The sequence below is a fragment of the Hibiscus syriacus genome, unplaced genomic scaffold (genome assembly GCF_006381635.1).
Source record: "Hibiscus syriacus cultivar Baekdansim isolate YM2019G1 unplaced genomic scaffold, ASM638163v2 tig00111509_pilon, whole genome shotgun sequence".
Taxonomy (NCBI): Eukaryota; Viridiplantae; Streptophyta; class Magnoliopsida; order Malvales; family Malvaceae; genus Hibiscus; species Hibiscus syriacus.
In genome coordinates, this window is record NW_024063110.1 from 70863 (window position 1) to 88317 (window position 17455).

The 17455-nt window shown below is 35.3% G+C and overlaps 2 protein-coding genes, 1 long non-coding RNA gene and 1 pseudogene across 5 annotated transcripts; 2 read left to right on the top strand and 2 right to left on the bottom strand.

The window, feature by feature from the left end:
• Positions 1–742: 742 nt before the first annotated feature.
• Positions 743–3023, top strand: LOC120164356 (vacuolar protein sorting-associated protein 55 homolog). Of its 3 annotated transcripts, none has more exons than XM_039174102.1 (5): positions 743–847; positions 1351–1482; positions 1587–1626; positions 2553–2634; positions 2743–3023. In XM_039174102.1, exons 2-5 carry the CDS (start codon positions 1381–1383, stop codon positions 2936–2938), a joined length of 420 nt encoding a protein of 139 aa, XP_039030033.1. In that variant the 5' UTR covers positions 743–847; positions 1351–1380; the 3' UTR covers positions 2939–3023. The 3 variants fall into 3 exon arrangements, with proteins under 3 accessions (XP_039030033.1, XP_039030031.1, XP_039030030.1); XM_039174100.1 differs by lacking the exon at positions 743–847 and adding an exon at positions 1074–1219 and having other exon boundaries at positions 1337–1482; positions 2743–3022; XM_039174099.1 differs by lacking the exon at positions 743–847 and having other exon boundaries at positions 1229–1482; positions 2743–3021.
• A 3657-nt stretch (positions 3024–6680) lies between these two features.
• On the bottom strand, positions 6681–8921 carry LOC120164360. The gene is made up of 3 exons (XR_005519721.1): positions 8840–8921; positions 8006–8097; positions 6681–6721 (listed from the first exon to the last, which is right to left on the bottom strand). It is a non-coding gene; the product is annotated as an uncharacterized LOC120164360 (long non-coding RNA).
• Positions 8922–13761: 4840 nt separating this feature from the next.
• LOC120164362 (pentatricopeptide repeat-containing protein At5g66520-like) lies at positions 13762–14630 on the top strand. Its single transcript, XM_039174104.1, has 4 exons — positions 13762–13854; positions 13939–14035; positions 14104–14228; positions 14340–14630. The coding sequence occupies exons 1-4, from the start codon at positions 13762–13764 to the stop codon at positions 14628–14630; spliced, it is 606 nt and encodes a 201-aa protein (XP_039030035.1).
• Positions 14631–16387: 1757 nt separating this feature from the next.
• LOC120164363 lies at positions 16388–17444 on the bottom strand (annotated as a pseudogene).
• Between the last annotated feature and the right edge of the window lie 11 nt (positions 17445–17455).

Here is a 17455-nt window from a genome sequence, read left to right on the forward strand (position 1 = left end):
ATAAAACCCCCAAACACCCCTAATCCCTAACCCACTATATGGTAAACCTCACCCACTATCGATTAACCCACTATCGACCATCGCGAGTTGTCATCGACAGTGCGAAGCCACCTCACAAATGCCCAGTATCATGCCATCGAAGCAATCACATCATCTTGGATAATAGAACCATGGTTGTTGCGGGTTTTTTTATGGGAGCAGATTTCAACGACATGCGTTTAAATCGGATAAAGAAGCTTCGACGAAAACGATAAATAAAGCGTCAGTGACAGCAACAACAACGAAGTTTGTCAGCAAAGGAGTTGATGATTTAGGGTTTAAACACTTATTTTTAATGAAAAATACTTTAGGTACCTAAAATAAGCTTTGAATATACCTTAACCACTTATTTTTATATTAAGCTCTCTAAAAAAATAAAGTTTAGATCTAAACAAAAAAAATAATTTAGATACTAAACATTTAGTTTACCCTTGTTAATATTATTAAAAGTTTATCACGTTTTTTTATTGGAATTAGTTTCCGCTGTGTTTCCAGTAAATAACTTGTATTATAGTTTTAGTTATTTTTATGGTGATAAAAAGAAAAAAATGTATTTTAAAGGAAAAAAAGAAGGAAAATAAAGCAACTATCGTATGAGTATGATTTGTTATTGATTTTTTTAATTTTCTTTATTAAACTGTAATTATCAACACAATTGCTTATTCTGTTCTGTTCTACAGCTGCATCTTTACGAACACCTAATTCTCTGGCAGGTTCCTAATGGTTACTCTGTAAAAACCCAATTCTATTAAAACCCTAATTTTCCAGGATTTTGTCAACTTTGCGAACCGTAGATTTATCTCTCCAGGTAATATTTCATTCCATTATTTTTTTTAAAAAAAGCGTTATATCTGCATCATTTGGGTACTGTGAATTCAATTTCATTGCTCTGTTACAGAAACAAATCAAATTTAGTAAACTTCGATTTTTGTTGTGTCTGCGGTAGAATTATTATTGCGGGTATTTCAGATTTTATGTATTCATAATTTCCTTTCTGGGGTTTGAATGAAATTTAACGAAGGGAATTAGATTATAAAGGCTGGGACTTTGCAACTAATTAACGTGAGATCCACTTTAAAGAAGAAGAAAAAAAATAGAGGAGAAAATTATCTTCTTTAAGTTCTGAAGTATTTAGGGAAGAAAAGCCTGAAACTGATATTTGCAATTAATTTCGTGGGTGTTGCAAGAAAATTGTTATTAAACTAATTGATTTAAACTGTAAAATATGATTTCCATTATATATTTGCAGGTAGGTTATGACTTACTAGTGTTATATGAAAATTGTCTAACTTGAGAAAACATTCATTTCAGGTGTTTTCTATGAGGTGAGAGACAAGTTGGATGATGGCAGAATTACCAGGTTATCTACGCACCTGCTTGCACACTGGAAAACTTGCACTGTTGGCAATTTTAGTTTCAGGAGGAATTGTATTGCAAATCTTGGTCAGTAATGCTTTTCTCTGTTTATTATCTACCTCTGCAATTTTTTCATCTAAAATGTTTTCTTACTACTCTTTTGATCTAATTCTTTATTTGTGATGTGTTAGGCATGTGCTCTCTACAATAATTGGTGGCCAATGCTGACTGGTTAGTGATCATCAAGTTTATGATCTTACTCTTCTGTTACTAATAATTTACTTTTTCTCAAATAAATTCTGTTAGTTCTTTTATTTTTTCAATTTTAGGAGTTTGAGTTTTTAGCTTACCATGGTTGCCTATTACCAATTGTTTCGTGCCCCCGTTCATCTACCTCAGAAATTGATGCTTATAATTCAATTTGTTATTTGTGTGATTTGTTTAGCATGTCAAGAAGACGACTGTAATTGTTAGCCAAGTCTGTCAGTGCTAGGAAGAGGAGTTTAATTGTTTGCTACCTCTCGCTCTCTTCGTTAAGTTGTAGTCTTACTCTTGTTGCTGTATGTTCTGATCATTTTCAGAAAACAAACAAACCAACAACTATAATGTATCTTAGGGTTCAACTGAACTTCTCATCTATAGACATGCATTATTAGAATTCCCCCTTGTAGTGTGTCTTTACCCTGCAGTTTATTACTTTCTTTGGATTAATTCCCCCTTGTAGTGTGTCTTTACCCTGCAGTTTATTACATTATTTGAAGAATGTGTTGGTTGCTGTGTAAATGTGCTTAGAGGTAATTGTCGCTGCAATTTGTTATCTACAAAGTAATGTATCTTATAATTAACTGAAGTTGTCATACAGGGACATACATGATGCGTGCAGAAGTGAATAATCCCCCATTATCCTTGTGTTAATTCATTTCTGTTGTATGGCTATAGTCTGCAATTTGTTACGTCTTTCGAAAATTTTGTTTGCTTGCCGTGTGAATGCCCTTAAAGGTGATTTATGAATGAGCATGATGTTTATGTCTTGTGTGAGCGGGTGCTTTAGAGTTTCTGACAGCTCTGTTTGTGTAATTAAGCAAGAAACTTCATTTGGTTAAGCTCATACATATTACTCCATTTAAGCACCCTCACATACTTCGTTTATGTTGCAGTAATAATGTATGTGCTTCTTCCAATGCCTTTGCTGTTCTTTACGGGCTCTGATGCTTCTCTTTTATCTGAATCCAACAACGGGTAACCTTTTTGTTCGCCCTAAACTTCTTCATATAGATATTATTTTCAGTACAAGCTTGAGATTTGGAATACTCATGATCCTCTTCCTAATAATGCTTAATTTAACAGTTGGGTCAACGCAACAAAGTTCTTGACCGGAGCTTCGGCAGTTGGAAGCATTGCTATACCGGCTATCCTGAAGCATGCTGGAATTATCAGCTGGGGTGCACTGGCAATGGAAGTTTCATCTTATTTCATATTTGTTCTAGCCATAATGTGTTGTATTCAAATGAACGAGGACGATGATAATTACAGATTCCTCTGAATCATGATAATTCAGTTCCCACACACGATCACGCAAAGCGTTAAGGATGTTTCTTTCCTGTTTTGACGAGCCTCGTTTCCATTGCTTCTGTAGATATTGGGTGTGTTATTTTCTTTCTTTCTTTTTTGTCCCCATGTAGTAAGTGGTATTATTGTGTTGGAACTTTGAACCTCGTTTATGTGGAGATTGAACTTGCATCAGAATTAATGATGGGATGGAATGAAGTAATTACTGGTATGCGTTCTAAAGTAATAAGGGATATTACGTTTAAACAGTTCTTGAAAGTCCAGGTTCAATTGGCAAGTAAACAAAAGGCTTAACATAAAAATAAATGTCAAAATTATATTTTTTTCCTAAATTAATTTTTTGTCAATTCAAGTGTTTAACGATTTAACGTTATAAATATTATCATTCTGTCTTAATTGTAACAGCCATTAAAAAATCTCAACACGTATCGTATTCTGGTAAATTTAAATATTTTATTTTATAAAAAATAAAAAAAATTTATTATATTAAAAACTTATTTTAAAAAGATCTCCCGCCACCCCCTCCCTCTCCCTTCAGTCCCCTCCCCCTCCCCCTCCCTTCCCTAAATTTTGTTTGGCATTTTTTGATCCGAAAAAGCTATCATCAAGCATTTTATTTAAATATTGTGAAATTGAAACTTCAAAGATTGTTGCAATAGCTATCTCTTTCGTCTTCATTGCTGCTACCATTGAATATTGATGTGTGTCGAATTCGAATTCAATGGAGTTGGATTTGACGAAGGCGTCGACAAAACTGACACGATGAAATCGAAACTCGGGTTACTGGTGTTTGAAACTTGAGGTCTCGGATAATGAGAGATCCATGACGATTTGATGATGTTGATCAGAGCAGTAATAATCATAGTTTGGCGATATGAACACGAGTCTCCCGTTAAATTTGAAGGCAATGCATCGTCATACCAGTCAATAAAATCCAAGAATTTTGATGGGAATTTATCCAGTCAATAAAATGGAATACTACAAAGACTAGTAGTCAACGAGCTGCAAATTGGAAGTTCATGGAGGGGGAGGGAGAGGGGATGTGTGGAGTTGAGGGTGATTTTTTTTAAATATTTTTAAAATATAATATACTTTTTTATTTTCTGAATAAATTTTAAAATTATCATAATACAATTAGATTCACTTAAATTACGATCGAGACACTTAAAATGATAATATTTATTCCATTAAACATCTAGATTAACCGAAAAATAATTTAAACACTTAAATAAGAAAAACACCAAGAATAAACCCCTAAACACTTAAATAATTTAAACACCTAAATAGGAAAAGAAAAATAGTTTAAGCGAAGCCAAGATCGACTGCAAATAGAAGACCCTGAACAACGGCCAAAGCTTCTGCGCCAAAAGGGGAAATAACCCGGAAGTTAATTCTAACACAAGCACCAAGAATAAAACCCCCTTCATCTCTAATGATAATTCCTGAACATAACTTACTATCGGACTGCTGAAAGCTCGCATCAATGTTCACCTTGACCACCGAAGGCGGTGGGGGCTTCCAATGATTAACAGCACCAGGGGGCGGGTTATAGAGTCCGGAAGCTACCAAGCTGAATTCCGAGCAGAAACTCTTAATAAAAGTAAGTAATTCCTCAATACTCTGTACCAATCCTTCATGAAGAAGCTTATTGTGAGAATACCATAGTGCCCGAACTGTGACAACTATTTGAAATCCTTTTTTATTAGCATGCTTAGCAAACATCCATGCCAGTCATTCTTTGAAATCCAAACTATCAGTATCAGCTGGCCAAGAATAATTCAAGCGATGCCATATAGACTTAGCATAAAGACAATCACGAAAACAGTGGGTAATGGTCAGAAAATGTGTGGGTCAAGTGTGTGAACTTAAAATTTGGGAAGGGATTCCACCAAGGAGTATTAGCCACACCCCTGTCTAATCGTTCTCGGATTTGTTCGTTGAGAAACGGCCCTTCTCCCACGTGTACCAAGTACCCTCATAGCCAACGTCGGTAAGACAACAATCTTCAAGCATTGTTCTAAAACCATCCATCTGTCTCTGTCTTCGAATACGACCACTCGGAGGCTAGGAGAATCTCATTGAAGTCTCCCATCACCATCCATGGAAAATCATTAATTTGACGTAACAAATTCTATGAGTCAATTCTGTTAGCTTCCTCAGGAGCACCGTAGAACCCAGTACAGCGCCAAGAAAACCCATCTGAATTATCATTAAAAGGAAAATCAACATGTTTATTCGATTAGGAACGTAAGGAAATAGGACACTTACTCTTCCAACCCAAAGCCAAACCACCACTTCTACCGATTGAACTAATCTCTAATCTCGTTAGGAAAACCAAACTTTGACGAACTTTCTCCATTCTTCTTGCATTAATTTAGTTTCTATAAAAAAGAAAACATCTGGGTTTAAAACTCTCAGCATGTGCCGGAGTCGACGAACTATCCGAGGTTGACCCAGACGTTCCAACATATCATTTTCGTTGCGACCGGCTGGCCTTGTCATTCAGGCCTGCCGATAGAGAAGGATTTGGGCCCACAGAACCCTTGAGCCATCATTCGAATCTTGAAAAATAGAAACAACTGAAGCTGTATTAGAATTCCTTGGACGTTTGTTACCATCAGAATCCGAATCCGACGAATTTCGATTGGATCGAGTCAATTTTTTTTAAAATAGGTTTGGGTCGGGTTTTTTTATGGGTTATGTTCGAGTCGAGTCGAATTCAAGTTTAAGGTAAAAAATATCTGACCCGAGAAAAATATATAATTTTACTTTTATATATAGGAATAATTGCAATAATACCCTCTATATATTATTTTTTTCAATTAAATCTCTATTTTTATTGAATTAAAATATTTTTAATAAATATATTATTTCAAGTCGGATTATGTGGAGGGTGTATTTTTCGGATCGGGTTCGAGTGAAATATATATATAATTTTCAGGTCAAGTCGGATTGACCGAAAATCCAACTCGACCCGACCCATGCCCATCTCTACATAGAGTATCCATGTCATAAGTTAACGCAGCTGGAATAATTTCTTTTAACCTATCCTTAATCGGAGCATCACAAATTATGCCACTAATCAATCTGTCCCCGGAAAATAAGGCCTGAGAAGTCGCTCCAATCCCTTGATTCGAACCAAAGTCAATCCCTTTATTCAAGAGAGGGAATGAGCCTGAATTTATGGGATTATCATTAATGTCATCACGTAACCAAATACTGCTAGGCGCCGGCTGTTGCAGTGGTGCTCGTAGAGAAATATCCCAATTGAAGGTAATGTCCTTTAGATCAATTGTAAGCCTAGAAGGACAGAAACTCTCACCGTGTCCTAACTTACCACAGTGAAAGCAGAAAATCCTGATCTTTTCATACTGGAATCGAGCATATACGTGCGAACCAATTCTCAAAGCAATCTTCTTACGTCTTTTGAGTGGTAACCGAGTATGTAACACCCCTAATTAGTATCAGATCCGGATCCGAGTCCGAGATGTTACATTGACTTTTCAAAATTCTGTTCTTTACAAATCCACTAAAATCTTAATTTCCTCATTTGAGAAAATAATTACTTTACAATAATTAATAATGTCAAATTGTTTTACAAACCATTCAGAGCATATTCGACTCAATCAATTAGTACATGTCAACTATATTCAAAATAACCAAATACATTTAAATCATCTATTTTCTGATCTGAAACTTTGTAAGGGAGATGCTTACCTGTCTTGCTCTTCTTCGCTTTTCTTCTCGCTTCTGTAACCTACGTGTGAAACAATCACACGCTAAGTCTATGACTTAGTGAGACATTACATTTATAAAAGAACTCTAATTATTTAAACATGCAGGAACACGTTATCTCATGATGTCATTCCAAAACAATAGAACATTACATACAATGTGATATACACATATATATATCTCACATTATTTCCATTACTAACCTTATTCCACTATCTATATTCTTATCATTTATGTCTTATAATCATACTCGTATGTCTATTCTTTTAAGTCACATATGATTCATTTAACCAAGCAATACACATCATCATATAATCATATAATGCAATTCATATTACAAAATCATATACTTTACATGTAATATATATATTTATTGTTATCTCTTTATTAGCCCATGTACATATGTGAGAACTTAAAGTATGTGAGTACATTGTGGTTATGCACTATTATGTTGTCACCACAGCTCGTATAATTGTCCCGAATGACCTATCCAGAGGTCATAAAGAACATCGACAACTGTCCATAGGTCTCGAAAAACCTAGGTAAACTGTTAGAACATAGGTATACTGTTCATATGTCTCAAAAGACATAGGTAATTCTGTCCATATGTCCCAAAAGACATAGGTACTTTTGTTCATATGTTCCGTAGAAAATAGGTAAACCCTCGACTCTTGTCATGCCAACTATACCACTAGCTCTCATATTACATAACATGGGCATTATCATTTATAACATTTCATATCACTTGTTCTTTCTCTTCTGCCACATACCACATGTATGTGTAAACATATATTTCATATCATATAGCATATATTACATATTACATATTACATGCAATCACGTAGATTATTTCATATGGCTTATCTCATTTCTCATTTGTTCATATACGTATGTCATTTCTTTTTAACATATGTTCATATATACATCACATAGCACATATTCTCATATATTCACATAACTTGGATCAAATATACATATAATCACGTAAATCACTTTTGCATAGCTTATATCAATTTTTTTTGTCATTTCACACTTCTTGTTACATTGCTTATATCTTACTCTTATGTCTTCTCATATACATATATTCACATATACATATTATTTCATTATCCTTATTATTATTCTTATTATCACCATTAATCTTTTTTACTTACCATATTCACATCAATAACACATATACTCATGCACACATATAAAACATAGCAAACACATACTTCTATGAATTCATGCATTTTACTATTGGAAATAGACTTATCACAAGTCTTATTTTCTATTGAACATCTTATACTAAATAATGTGCACTCACCTTGGCCTCACTAAGTTCCAATCCCATTTTATGATTTCTTTCGATCAAATTTTAACCTGATAGTCGTCCCGGAACTTGTTCGTGCTCGATATCTACATAATCATACATTGATACATATCAGTATCCAATTGATGGATTCTAATCTATCATTTCTTAGACCAAAAGAAAGGTCTAATTCTATTTCCCCTTGAAGTGCATCGGTACATTCTACAGTGCATCGATGCATTCCTTAACATGTGCATCGATGCACTATCCATGCATTGGTACACAAATTACATTCGTTGTTTTCATTTTAAGGGAGTGGATCGATGCACTCCTTATGCATCGATGCACTAATTGCATTCGATGTTTATTTATTTGAGAGTGCATCGATACACATTGAAGATGCATCGATGCACACAACCCAGAAATTCCATTTTGAGCACAAAAATGTCCTACTTTGCCCTCAAATTCCACTTATTAACCCCTCCTTGTACCTTAAAACTTATCTATACATATGTAAACCTTTTTATAACACTATAACACTTCACCATCTCTCATAATTCACCATAATTCTTGAATCAAATAATTTCATCAAATTTTTCATGTGTTCTTAATTCAATTCTATCACCTCTAACTTCTTAATTAACCATTTGACAAGTCAAATTTAACCTCAAATTCTACTTATCAACTCTTTTCCAAAATTTCATTTAAAAACTTCAAATCTTTTATCTCTCTTAACTCATTCATCTTATGGTTTTAAGACAAATTAAGCTTTCCTTAAGCTTAATTATCATCTCAAGAATTAAACCAAACTTCAAATTGAAAGGAAACAATCACTTGACATAATCTTACCTTACCAATGGAGCTACGGGAAGAAAGGAAGAAGAAAGCCAAGCATCTCCAGAGTCTTCTAATTTTTATTCTCCTCTCCACGTGTCTACTTTTTATAAGGGAAAATAAAAATATTTCTTTATCAAATGACCATTATACCCCTTATTCCATAAGTTATTTACTGAACAATAAAATAAATATTTCAAAATCAGACTTCAAATTTTCAAAACTTCAATTTTAGTCACTAACCCCGATTTTGAGATATTACAGAGTATCAAAACGGGCTCGAAGTCGCATAATCCTTATATCCCATGGAGGAAAACTTAGCATCATATTCAAGGAAAAGACCAACAAAGTTACCTAACTGTTAGGCTACCGATTCAGACATAAAGCCAATAAGTAAATCATGCACTAAAACCCACATATTTAAGAAATACAAAAGAACAATCATTGGGTCTTCATTATCTTTCAACCTGTGTAAAATCAATAGGTGGAAGTTGAAAACCCAAGGGCCACCGCTTTCAACTCTATCAATATCTATTGAATGATATAACAAAAAGGTAGCGCCGATCTCCCAGATCTGAAATAGAAACTCCTCCTAGAGGGTGCCAAACATTAGCTAGCGTGAATCGCATGGAGTCAAAATTCATTACACTAGCAGTTAAGAAAGATCCCATAAAACAATGGACAAAAGAAATTGGAGAAGCATGATTTTCTTCTTCCAAAACAAGTGCTTCATCCTCCTTAATAGCAAAGATTCGTCAACTCATTCACCACATCAGCCATGGAAAGCGATATAGAATCGAGAACAAAAGAGAAAAGACGTGCCAAAAAGCAGAGGCGTGCCAATAGACAGAGGCGTGCTAAAAAGCAGAGAAAATACATGCCAAAAGGCAGAGAAAAATATACCCTAAAAGCCAATAATTAACTATAAAAACAAATCTAAGCTTAATATAAAATTATATAAACTATGATCTCTCCCTCATTTGAATGCTTAACCCCAAATTTTACCATAGGAGAGAAACTCTATACCAAAATGTAAGGCTATCCTTATTGAGTAAAACAGGGAAGAGCATTTGAGAGTTGATGGAAAGGGATGTAAGTAATTACTTTTATATTAAATACTAAACGAAATACAAATTTTATTTTTTTAATGTGGAGGCATAAACCATTGCACCATGAAGGGTCTATTCGGCCAGGGGCGTAAAGATCTCTACGAGAACACTATGTAAATAGTCATAAACGGATAAGTAATCTGTAGAAGGGTCTTTGCCGAGTCTATCGGCTACTTCTTTTGATGAGAGCAATATAAGAAATATAGTTTGAGTTGCCAAATTTCTGATCACAAACAATCTGGCATTTGGACCAAAATCTACTTTAAGAATGTCCATATGCTAACGAAGTGGAATTGAACTTAATAGATCCAAACCTTACCAACCTAATCTATAATTTTAAATTCTATTTCATGCTGTCATGACAATTTGGGTACTCTTTCCTCTAAATTTCTCTTCTTTTATCTTAAATTCTGATAAATAAATAACACAATCAAATTCATAAGAATAACGAGGTTTCCATTAAGTTAAAGTACAAGAACTAAAAAAAAGTCATTCAACCTCCAAATAATCAAATTTTCTACCGACTTACACTCGATTTTTCATTATTCAATTATCAAAAGACGACGCGAAACTGAGGAGCATCGGATCCATTCGCAGGCAGAATTTCCCAGCGACAAGGTTCGAGATCGTCAGACACAGGGCAGAATCCGGCTAAAGTAACCTTATCTGCAGTAGCAGCTACGGATCCGAATTCGAACACCGTAACACTCTCCGGACGGGGCACTTCAACGGCTCCGTTCATTCCTGGGACGGGTTTTGGGGTCTCGTTTGGCTTTGGTACGGTTACGGTTTGTGGTTTGGAGTCGCTAGTGAACCAAGAGAAAAGACCCATGGTTAATTGGGCGATATTTCCAAAGGTACTTCTAGGGATTTTGAAGAAAGTAAAGTGAAGGCATTTAGAGGATGGAATTGGGAAAACTCAGTGGAAGTACGAGAATGACCTTTGGCGTTTATGGAATTTTAAAATACCCAAATTAGTTTTAGTCCTTGGGGTAAAAGATTTCGTGCTTATATATATATATAGTTTTATTTTGATATAATATTTAGATTAGGATTAATTAAAAATTAAGTATTCAAATTGTCGTGCGATTTATGAATAAATGTCTACAGTCTTTTTTGAATGATTATTGTGTCTAATGTTACAAACGTTATCACCTTAGGTGTTAGAGCAGTAAATGTTAAAAGTCATAATTCTTTCGGTGCTTTAAATGCACCGAATAGAATGAGTCAAAAAGGGGAAAAAATAGGGGCACCGAGCGGTACATTTATTTTTGTTGAAAAAATGATAAATGACATAATTGCATTTAGTCATTGCACTTTAGGATATTTATAAGATTAATCCTTAAGCTTCAACTATAAATATCCTAACTCATTTAGCTTCAAAATCATCACAAATCATTTTTTTTCTCTCACTACTAAAGAGTTTAGATAGTTTTCTTGTGAGTTGTGAGTGTTTTGTAAACACCTGTAAATTTTTCTCTTTAGTGAAAGATCTACAGCAGTCCGGAGACGTAAACAAAATTGGTTGAACTCCGTTATCAATTTCGGGTATTATTTTTCCACTTTATTTCGCATTCTCACTAATATGGTTATAGGGAAATTACTCGTACTCGTTTTATTTCCCAACAACTGGTAACCAGAGCTTTTGGTTGTGAATTTTGTCAATTTTTTGCGATGTTACTATTCATTACTATTTACGTGAATAATAAATTTTGTGAATAGTAAAATTTTGTCAACGATACAAATTTGTCAACGGAGGTGTTCTAATACACTGTGGTTCGCAATAATTGTCAGAAACGATCCAAACAAACCAGATTCGAGTGGGAGCGATGGCTGCAGACGAAGGGAAGATAAAAATTGAAAAGTTCGATGGTGCGAACTTTGGCTTTTGGAAGATGCAGATTGAAGATTTTCTGTACCAGAAAAATCTATATCAACCTCTCTCAATAAAGAAACCAGAGGGCATGAAGAATGAAGACTGAGCTCTTTTCAACAGACAAGCCCTCAGAGTTATCCGACTGACGTTATCCCGCAATGTTGCTTTCAACATAGCAAAGGAAAAGACCACGGCGGGTCTTATGGCGGCTCTCTCTGGTATGTATGAGAAGTCATCGGCCTCAAACAAAGTTCACTTGATGAGCCGATTATTCAATTTGCGGATGACGGAATGTGCATTGGTGGCTCAACACCTAAATGAACTCAACATAATCACAACCCAGTTGAGTTTCGTGGAAATTGAATTTGATGATGAAGTTCGAGTTTTAATTCTCTTATCATCTCTACCATACAGTTGGAATGCTACTGTTACAGCAGTCAATAGTTTGTCGAGAAATAACAAATTAAAATTCGACAATGTTCGGGATCTGATATTGAGTGAGGAAATTCGACAGAGATAATCGGGTGAAGCATCAAGCCCTCATCCTTGCACACGGAGTCTAGAGGGAGAACTTCATAAATAAATTCAAATCGTGGAGCTCAAAATCCTGCAGACATGTTAACAAAGACGGTGACTACGGACAAATGAAGTTGTGTTAAGCTTCAGTTGGCATGCTAGAGTAACAAGATCAGAAATGCTGTTACATTGATCGAAGTGTGAAGACAAATTAAAATCAATCTTCAAGTGAGAGATTGTTAAAAGTCAGAGTTCTTTCGATGCTTTAAATGCACCGAATAGAATGGGTCAAAAGGGGGGACAAAAATGGGGACATCGAACGTTGTATTTATTTTTGTTGAAAAAATGGTAAATGACATAATTACATTTAGTCATTACACTTTAGGATATTTATAAGATTAGTCCTTAAGCTTCAACTATAAATACCCTAACACATTTAGCTTCAAAATCATCTCAAATCATTTTTTTCTCTCACTATTAAAGAGTTTAGAGAGTTTTCTTGTGAGCTGTGAGTGTTTTGTAAACACCTGTAAATTTTATCTCTTTAGTGAAAGATCTGCAGCAGTCCGAAGACGTAGACAAAATTGGTTGAACTCCGTTATCAATTTCGTGTATTATTTTTTCACTTTTATTTCGCATTCTCACTAATCTGATTAGAGGGAAATTACTCGTACTCAGTTATTTTCCAACAATAAATGTTGTTAATTTTCTTCGTTAAGTGACACATGTCATATTTTGATAATTTTAAAAATTTTATTTAAAATAAAAAATTAAAATTATATTCTAAAATAAGTACACAAATTTTGAAATAGTCCCAAAAATTTAAAAATATTTATTTCAAACTCTAAACCTAGGCCGCTCTTCGCCCTTTGCGATCAATGAAGTTCCACCGGACTTCACATACCGGCATTCGATAGTTGAACAATAATCGAGTAAAAAACTTCCTTAACTATAATGATATTACTGATTTCCCCATTTTACAACGGAAACCAGCAAAAGAAATGACAGTTTCAAGTTTCAACTTGTCCAAACAAGCTCCAGCACGCCTAACCTCGCTTACCGTCGACAAATTCCTAAAATCCCAGAAAAAACCTCTCTAAACCCTCACCAAAGCTATGGCCCAACGACCCACAACTTCGAATTCCAGCCTCGGGAAACATCCACCAACACCCACCACCCATTTTACAAACGTTGAATCTTGCACCAGCTTCAATCAGTTCAACCAAATACACGCTCAACTCCTCGTCTCCGGCCTGCGCAAACAGCTTCCCGTGACGAGCCGGGTGGTTAGGAAGCTCTGCAACTATTTACACTGTTTCACATGCCCTTTTGGTATTTGATTGTATCAGAGAACCTGATACGTTTCTTTGTAATGTCATATTGAATGGTCTTTGAGTTTGGATCCATTTAGTGCTTTGATTTTTTACTATGAAAAAATGGTGGGTAAATTTGTTAAGCATAACGAGTATACTTTTCCGTTGTTAGGGAAAATTTGTGCCGAGATTAAGTCTTTGCAAGAAGGTGGAAAGGTTCATACCCGGGTTTTGAAACTTGGGTCCAGTCTGATTTGTTTGTTAAGAACTCTTTGATTCGCTGTATTCAGTTGTGGGCAGATAGGGAGTGCCCGTGAGGTGTTCGATGATGGGGTTGTGTTGGATTTAGTTAGTTGGAATTCGATGATAGATGGCTATGTGAAGAATGGGCAGGTTGGTATTGCGCGGGAGCTGTTCAATGAGATGTCTGAGAGGGATACTTTTAGTGGAATATAATCATTGCAGGGTACGTCGGTGTTGGGAAAATGGAGGTGGCGAGAGAGTTGTTTGAAAAAATGCCAGGAAGAGATGCTATTTCTTGGAATTCTATGATGATGGGTATGAAAGGATTGAAAATGTTTCGGAGGCTCGTAATCTTTTGATCGGATGTCTGAAAGGAATATTGTTTCTTGGAACATCATTTTGGCTTTATACGTTAGATGTAAGAAGTATGTCAACCAGGCTCTAATGTTGTTTGACAGGATCAGGAAACAGGGGAGGTTAGGCCGAACAATGCTTCTCTTGTTAGTGTATTGACAGCATGTGCAACTTTGGGGAGGCTTGATAAGGGCTTGTGGGTTCATTCTTTTATTGAGAATAACAAGATCAAATGTGATGTATTGCTTTCTACTGCTCTCTTGACAATGTATGCAAAATGTGGGGCTATGGATTTGGCAAGAGATGTTTTTGATATGGAAAAGAGAGGTCAAACGCCAAATGCTGTTACCTTTACCAGTTGTTTATCTGCATGTAAGTATTCGGAAAGGTTTTAGAGGGTTGGTGATGTTTTGATTAATGTGCAGAGTTTACCAGATCAAACCCAAGGTGGAGCATGTTGGTTGCATGTATGATCTACTTAGCCGGGTTGGTTTTATGGAACAGTCAAACGGACTTATGAGTAAGATGTCAGTGGAGTCAGGACCTGCCCTGTAGAGATCTCTACTTTCTGCATGTAGGACCCTCTCTAATTTAGAGCTTGGAAAGAATATAGCCAAACAACTAATTGACCTGGAACAGATGGATGTTGGGCCGTATGTGTTATTATCTTACATATATTCTCTGGAAAGGAAGTGGGGGTGAAGTTGAAAATATTAGAAAGTTTATCAGCGATAGGGAATTTTCAGAAAGACATGATTTACCACATCGGAGAACCATCATATCTATGTTGATGGAGTTGGGTGTTCGGCTGAAACTGTCTTGCAGAGATCCTATAGGGGTTTGAGATTTGGGACAGTGAACTAGCAGGAAAAACATGTACATGAAAGTCAGAATAAAATTCCATGGAAAACATCTCTCGAAAATGGCACGGTTAGGGCAGTGACCTCTATTTATAAATATCACATCTGAATGGGCTTAGAATATAGAATTGCTGTTTAGTAGGAGAAGGCGATGGGAACATAAAGCAGAAGAGGTGTTGATCCACTTCAAATTTCAGTACACATTTGTTTTTCATTTTATTCTTCTTTTTGCTCTTATCACTGAGATATAGGAAGTTGGTTTAGCTATGCGATATATTTCATATTCTAGTTGGAGAACTTCCCATCTTTCTCAACTTGCTTCAAGCAAAGAAATTCACCAAATCATGCCATCTTTGATATTATTTGCAACTATAACATTTTTTTTGGATTAAGTAAATTTTTATTTATTTATCAAAGAAAGCAATATTTTAACAAGGCTGGAAGAACAGAATCTGTCTCTGCTCAGCCTAATGATCAATCTGACCACCTCCATCAATTGTTTTTCCTATGTTCCTTGCAGTGTTCGATTCTTTATAACTTCACTAAACCCTTCATTCTTTTTTTTTCTTATCTTAATATTGACCTTGCTTATTTTCATGAATATTGAAGATCAATGGTGTTAGCGTTCAGATATTTTAGCAGTACTAAGTCGTTTCACTAAGGATGTTTATCTATTACGAGCTGATTATTTTGTGCTTCTAAACACCAGAAAGATAAGGCAGTAGACAGTGTATTATTGTTGATTTAATAGGTTTAATCATTCCTTAGCTATTGGAACTAATAGAAGTAGCATTAGCATAAGGAACCAGGTCATCTTTGTTAATTATTATTTGGGATTTAAGAATTGCTGCAGCATTTCCTGCCTGAGCAAATAGGGTATGTTAAACTGTCATGACCATTATGAAATTTGTTTCGTACTGTAAACTAATAGATAACATACTTGTGGATAAAATCAGGAAACTGTGCACAAGTGGAAATGGATGATATTGTAAAACTGGAAAAAATATGTTTATAGTGCAAGTCAAGGTCTTTTCCTTGACTATATGGATAGTGCTGTTTCTATGATGACTTATTTGAGAAATTTTATTTTTATAAGAAACATAAAATTTCATTAGTAAAAAATACATTACATAAGAATTTATCTTACTAAAGTTTGTCATCCCTTCTTTGACAAATAATAAATTATATGCTAACCTATAAAGCATGATGAAACTACACATTCCAGGAAAGCCTGTGAATTTATTCTTTTACCTGTATGCTAAACAAAGAACTGAAAGACCCTAGTGCATATTCTAGACACTAATTTGAACTCCTGTGTCATATGTCTCTCCACCTTTCCAATTTTCTGGTATGTTATTAATAGGAACAATCCATGACTCATCTCCATCCTCTCATCAGTAACATTCTCAAAGACAATGGACCACTTGGTGGTGAAGTGGTTGTCCATACTGCTCCATGACTCCTATCCAATAGCTTGCACACAAAGTTTTGAGTCTGCACATATTAGAGATAAATTTCCCCTTAGTTAACTATTGTAATAGTTGTTGTAGATTCGGACATCAAATCTACCTTCCATTTGCAACTCCATAATTGGTCATACCAGCTGATACAGAAAATGAGGTTTAGAAAGCACATAATACCTCACATAGCTGAACAGCTGTGATATCCTTGTCACCTTGTTGATACCATAGAACAAATGCCAAATAATGAGGGTAGTCGCTACTCTTCAATCTTGATTGTAATATTCTTATTTGGATAGCTGCATGAAACGCTGTACAAAGAGAGGAATGAGATAAGAGATCCATGATTTTGTCCTATCAATATAAAGTGTACTTTCTTTTGGACAAGAACAACAGAAATAATGAAGAACTTTGTTCTTCTTCTTGAAGTTGCTTCTAACTCTGATTCGTCTCATTATAGAGGAATCTTCCGCCTATATTCAATGTCGACCTCCAAGGGCTAATAGAGATGCAGCTGCATCTGTTGTCTGAGCCATCCTACCAAAGGCTCGTTGGCTCAGGACGAAATCAGTGTTGTGACCTGAACCTTGATCAGTTACAACAACTGTCACACCTTTGTCTGAACAATAGTTGCTGTTGGTGCACCTTACCTTGCAACGTAAGAATTGGTCAATGTAAATTGAAATTGCGTTTGCATCATCAATAGCATGTTGGTTTATTTGAGTATCATACTAAAAAAACTTAAGGACACATGCACGGGCCATTTGTCTTTAATACCTGATAACAAAACCGCAGCCAACACCATTGCGGTAGAGGTCAGATGCTGCCGATACATCTCCGCCATTATTGTTGCTCCAAAAGAACCAAACCCGCATGCACCAACTGCATTTGGTTAAGAAA

Coding starts and splice junctions, on each gene's coding strand:
- LOC120164356 (XM_039174102.1), top strand. CDS start 1,381: ATGATGGCAGAATTACCAGGTTATCTACGCACCTGCTTGCACACTGGA. Junction 1,483..1,586: donor GAATTGTATTGCAAATCTTG/GTCAGTAATGCT, acceptor GTGATGTGTTAG/GCATGTGCTCTCTACAATAA. Junction 1,627..2,552: donor TTGGTGGCCAATGCTGACTG/GTTAGTGATCAT, acceptor TTTATGTTGCAG/TAATAATGTATGTGCTTCTT.
- LOC120164362 (XM_039174104.1), top strand. CDS start 13,762: ATGGTGGGTAAATTTGTTAAGCATAACGAGTATACTTTTCCGTTGTTA. Junction 13,855..13,938: donor CTTTGCAAGAAGGTGGAAAG/GTTCATACCCGG, acceptor AGTTGTGGGCAG/ATAGGGAGTGCCCGTGAGGT. Junction 14,036..14,103: donor TGTGAAGAATGGGCAGGTTG/GTATTGCGCGGG, acceptor TAATCATTGCAG/GGTACGTCGGTGTTGGGAAA.